Here is a 5,847-nt window from a genome sequence, read left to right on the forward strand (position 1 = left end):
AACAACACAAGTCAGTACAATTCATATGAAATTAAAGTAAGCAAGAAACAACAAGCAAAATACCTATTCGGATGATCGCTAATGGTTTAGTGTGGCTCTACCTAGGGTGGGCTCATATGGGTCATTACATGTGGTTCGGTTCTAAAGACAGGGTACTTGAACCAGCAGATTCCTCGATCCTCACCCATTATAGGTTCATATAAGTCGAGTTCAGTTTAAGGGAATACATTTCCCTAAGGCTATACGGAGATGAAAATCTCACGAAGACATAGGTACGGATGTATCCCGGAAGTGATCCACTATCTTATACGGAGGTGAAAACCTCACGAAAAACTAGTTTCTCACTCCCACTTAAAGGGTAGGACCGAGCGGTCATGCAATGCAATGTGAAAAAATATTTAAAGACTCGAACCAACAGAGCAGGTATTATGATAACAGATGAAATGCAATGAAAGGATTGTAATTTTAAATCAAATTATCAATTTTCGACCAATAAGACAAGAATTAATCAAATCGCAGTTTAACTCTCTTATTTGTCCTTAGCGGAGTCGCCAAGTTGTCGAAACCATTGTTTGATTTGAAAAACGATCGACATTTTTTTTTGAAATAAAAAACGGGAGTCGCCACCAATCCTTTTTATGAGGTGCGATCAGGTCACCTTATAATTAATCGTTCTAATAAAACATTGTGATTTATTAAAATAGAAATTTTGGTCTATGAAATTCGATAAAATGGGTTCTAGAGTCGGTTACGTACGAGGACGGATCAGCATCCTCATAACGACTAAAATTGGTACCTAATTGATTAATTAGTGTCTAAATGTTGAAAGTTGAAAACTCGAAAAGAATTTGAAATATGATCCTCTCTTTTTTATTAACTTCAATTAAAAACTTTGAGCAAATTAAAACGAGAATTGAAGGCCCTCTCGTCTCGAAGTATCAAAATGTCATATCCGTAAGTTAGGACACGACATTTGAATCCCTCGAAAGTAAGCTAGCCTTTCAAATTGTTTTATTTTGAAATTGTAGTTTGATTTTTTAAAAGGATATTCGGCTATTTAGATTCAACGAGAATCGAAACCCCGTAAGTTAGGGCACGATTTTCTCGAGTTACTAAATACTGAATATTGTCTTTGTTTTTATTTATAATTCATGAATTTTGAAATTTAAGAGGATGTTTGGATATTTAGACTTGACGAGAAAATCGAAACCCCATAAGTTAGGGTACGATTTCTCGAACTTCCTAAATGAAATATTTTCGATTTTTTAAAATTCCCTCCTTTTATGAATTTGGATAAAATATGAATGAAACATTTAAAATGATAAACGTATAGTTTATTTGGATTGTATTTAAAGAGAAATAGTTTGCAACTTAAAAGGATCATACGTAGCTAATAAAGATAATGTAACACATTTGAAATAACGATAACATAATATGCATAATAGAATTTAACCCATATAGCATTAATATTATCGAATCCTAATGTAAACATGCATAAACAATAATAAGAATAATTTAAGACCTGGAAGCAAGGCAATAAACGAATAGATAATAATAAAAAAGAAAGTAATTAAACAAAGGGCAAGAATATAAGAAATAAAACAAGCCAATAGAAAAATAAATAGGGAACCAATATAAGTTTGATTTAAAAAAAATTGAATTAAATAATTAAATGAAACATTAATTAAAAATACGAGTGTAAAATAAAACAAAAACAAAGATTGAAATAAAAAAATAAAAAGAAATCAAAACAAGGGCTTGTTTGAAAACTAAACAAGATTTGAGGGACAAAAAGACGGAATAGAATAAAATAATGGACCCAAACTGTAATGCGCAAAAAGGAAAGGAACTTATCAGGAAATTATCCCTGGGCTCACTAAACGCACAATTCCAGAGGGGTTAAATTAGAAACGAAATAAATTAGTAGGGTAAAAATAAAAAAATGAAAGGAACTAGATAGTAAAAACAGAAAATGCGGAGGGATTAAAACAACAATTTGCCCACTTGGGCCTTGAAAACACGCGAATCTTCGGCTGAACGGGTTGGGTCACGTGGGTCACATGCCAAACGACGTCATTTTGACCATTGGAAATCAAATTCAAAAAGGCGTCGTATAGACTAGTTATAAAGTCCAAATTTTCTAAAAAAAAAAATCATTTGTGCTATACTTTTTAAAAAAAGAACAAAGGGGTTGTCCTCTATTTCTCCCTAGGCATGGTCTTGGGGTTTGGTTAAACTCCGTCGGCTATCCACCGTTGCTGGCGATGGTGACCACCGCAGGTGGTGGCCGAAGGGACGCTTGGAGCCCTAACTAGGCCCTTCTTTCACGTAGAAGAAGATTCAGGACCACAAAACCCCAAAAACCTAAAACAACCACAAAAATCTCGATCCTTGGCCTCCTCCGTCATAGCTTTAACCGAATCTCCAGGGATCCATCAGCTTTTGGACCAGAGAAGCAGACGCCGAGGATATCAACGCTAAATATGGGTAAAATCTTCCTTTTTTTTTACGAATTTGCGTGGTGGATCCAAAATAAAATAAAAAAGGAAAATAAAAATAGAAAATGAACAAATGAACAAATGAACAAATGAACCACCTTTGAAATGTGTTCAATTTCTCTGTATTGATTTCATATTCCCTCTGTTCGTCAGTATCCAAAAAAATATTGAAAAGTTTTAGGCTTTTTATAGCCGAAAGAGAATAAAAACAAAATTTGCTCCTTTTGCTTGTTGTTTTGCTGTTGTTTTCTTGTGTTTACATGCAAGTACGGAGGCCAGTTGGCGTGGTGATACGTGGCAATTGGCATGGGGTGTAAGGAGGCTACGCTAGAGGCTAGTTGTTGCGCAAACAGAAAACCTAAGGTTTCTGTGAATAATCTGGTCTTGGGCCACTTGGGCCAAATTTGTTTTGTTTTGAGTATTGGGTTATGGGTTTGTTTGGGTTTAGGGTTAACTTGGGCCTGGTGTACTGGATTTAGTTTATTCTGTTTGGTTATTTTATTTTTTTGGGCCAGCATTTTGTAATTGGACTATAGTGGACATTTAATTGCTTTTTTTTATTTATTATTATTTTGTAATTTGGTTTTAGTATGGTCCCAGGCAAATTAGCCTGTTACATACTTAATTTTTATTAATATATCAAACATTTTTATAATATAAATTTAATACTTATAAAATTCAATATTTATATTTTCAGCATTTAATTTTTCAATTGATGAAACATATCCTTAGTGTAAATAATTAACTTCCTTAATGGTTTTACTAGTTCGGTTTTTCTTATGATTAGTTTATAAACAATGCCTGCTTACAAACCTAGAAAGGGTTAAAAGAGGAATTAACCAAACAAAAGTATGTCCAATGTGCCAATACGAAACAAAAGACACTTTACATATTCTCAGAGACTGTCCAATACCTAAGGATATCTGGAAATTGATTGTGCCGAGAGCAAGATGGTCTCAGTTTTTCTCTTAACAATTTATTTGAATTGGTCAGAACAAACTTAGGAAGTCATGGGCAGCTGACGAGGCATGGAGTCCCTTGGTCAACGCTTTTTGGAATACTAATTTGGCGATTATGGAAAAATAATAATCACTTTATTATCGAAATGCTCCCATAAAATTCTGTAGAAATTATTAAAATATCAACAAGTTGGGCGTAGTATAACGCAATTAGTAGTTGGATTCCATCTAGGAATAGTAATTTATATGATGTCTCCAAGAATTGTTTAAATAGTAGGGTAGGAGAATGTTAGTTTTAATAAAAGTAATTTAGGATTTATTAGATTAACTGATAATATAGAGGTTTTTATAAGATTAAAATAAAAATTTGACCAAAGGAAGCCTATGGGTATATATAGAATATAGTTTTTTATTATTATTTAAATAGAATAGTAGATTATGTAGGTATATAAGAGCTATATCAGATATAGATATGGATACAGGGAGAATCTGAAACTTACAACCAAACAGCCATGAACCCAATCGCAGCTACCCAACTCAGCATTCTAACATCTCATATTCCACTTCATCTTATCTTTCCTTCCACCACTAGTCCTTCCCTCCTCCGAATCTAAAACTCATCCTTCCCCTTCTCTCTCAAATCCTCCTCCCCTCCTTCTTCACCACACACCACAACTACTATACTCCCAAAATGTCTCTTACAATCCCCACTAACCTCTCCAAATCCCTTTTGAAGCCAAAGCTAAACTCCAAACTCACCCCCAAAGTTTCACGATCATTGGTGGTATGCTCCACCGACAAGACTTCATCGCCACTATCATCAGCTTCATCACTCCAAGCCTTCTCAGCAGCTCTTGCTCTTTCTTCCATTCTTCTCTCAGCCCCACAGCCTGCCGTAGCTGATATTGCAGGCCTCACACCATGCAAAGAGTCCAAGCAATTCGCCAAACGTGAGAAGCAGCAGATCAAGAAGCTGGAATCGTCGTTGAAGCTATACGCCCCTGACAGCGCTCCAGCTCTCGCTATCAAAGCAACCATCGAGAAAACCAAGAGACGGTTTGACAACTACGGGAAGTACGGGCTGCTGTGTGGGTCTGATGGGTTGCCTCATTTGATAGTAAGCGGTGATCAGAGGCACTGGGGTGAGTTCATCACGCCTGGTCTCTTGTTCTTGTACATCGCTGGATGGATCGGGTGGGTTGGAAGGAGCTACCTCATTGCTATTAGCGATGATAAGAAGCCTGCCATGAAGGAGATCATCATTGATGTGCCTTTGGCTACCGGTCTTATATTTAGAGGCTTTATTTGGCCAGTCGCTGCTTACAGAGAGCTTATCAATGGTGACCTTGTTGTCAAGGACGTTTAATCTCCTCAGGTCCTTCTTCTCTTTCTCTTCAAAAAAATTCCCCCTTTTTTTTATTTTTTATTTTACGCTAATTCAAGCATGTTTTTGCCTTATAGTGTAAGGGTTAACATGTGTTGGCCATATTCCATCTAATGATGTTGAACCTTACTATTCTGAAGTAGTAAATTACTAATCTGAAATAGTGTGTCATAAAACCTTGCAATCTTATATTCCGAATCCAATTTTACACCCCAAAATTCGATATTTTCATTTATTAATCATATTAGTAACATTTTTTTATTTAAAAAATATCACATTAAACTTCAATTATTGAATCAAATAATAGATTCTTGAGATTAAAAATAGAAGTAGTAATTTCAAATGAGTAGAAGGTAAAGGGATCGAGAGTATAATTATATCACCATACTCACATCTAAGCTTATATGATTATAACTCGTCTTATTATCGTTGTAATATTCTAAATTTTAAAAAGAATGGTGAAATTAACGAAGAAAGGAAATAGAAGAACACACAAATTGCCTTCATTTTTTTGGTGTATTAATTTTGGTTTTTATTTTTACAGGGATCGAATGGAAGGACTTGAACTCCAAGGAATAGCTAGGGAAGAAGATGGGAGTGCTTTTAGACTGAATATTCTTGGTGGGAAATTTCTTGTACTTAAAAATGTTGTTTAAAAAAACATACTTTTGAGTCTTATGTAATGCTAATGTTGAAACATTTGTTAACTGAACGACTTTCCATTTCAATCTTTGTTATCCATATTCCATGTGACAAGATGTGTTATAAAGGGGAATCGTAGGATACCATGAAATCTTGAAAATATTAAGGAGAGAGAGAAATAGATGGTCACAATAAAAAGTTGTCAAAAAAATAATTTTAGGTAATATGAAATCTAATCTGTTTTGTGTTGGCAACCTTATAGTTATGCCCAAGGAAGAAATGGTGAAGCACCGGCTGAAAATGCCAAGCTTGAGTTTCCTTTTTAAAACTATATATATAATATTTGCATGTCCTTTGGTTTAGA

At 34.7% G+C, this 5,847-nt stretch overlaps 1 protein-coding gene across 1 annotated transcript; it reads left to right on the forward strand.

The window, feature by feature from the left end:
* Positions 1-3,883: 3,883 nt before the first annotated feature.
* LOC107961788 (photosystem I reaction center subunit III, chloroplastic) lies at positions 3,884-5,569 on the forward strand. The gene is made up of 2 exons (XM_016897918.2): positions 3,884-4,832; positions 5,386-5,569. The coding sequence occupies exon 1, from the start codon at positions 4,149-4,151 to the stop codon at positions 4,821-4,823; it is 675 nt and encodes a 224-aa protein (XP_016753407.1). The 5' UTR covers positions 3,884-4,148; the 3' UTR covers positions 4,824-4,832; positions 5,386-5,569.
* Positions 5,570-5,847: the final 278 nt, after the last annotated feature.

Source organism: Gossypium hirsutum, chromosome A06 (genome assembly GCF_007990345.1).
Source record: "Gossypium hirsutum isolate 1008001.06 chromosome A06, Gossypium_hirsutum_v2.1, whole genome shotgun sequence".
Classification (NCBI taxonomy): domain Eukaryota; kingdom Viridiplantae; phylum Streptophyta; class Magnoliopsida; order Malvales; family Malvaceae; genus Gossypium; species Gossypium hirsutum.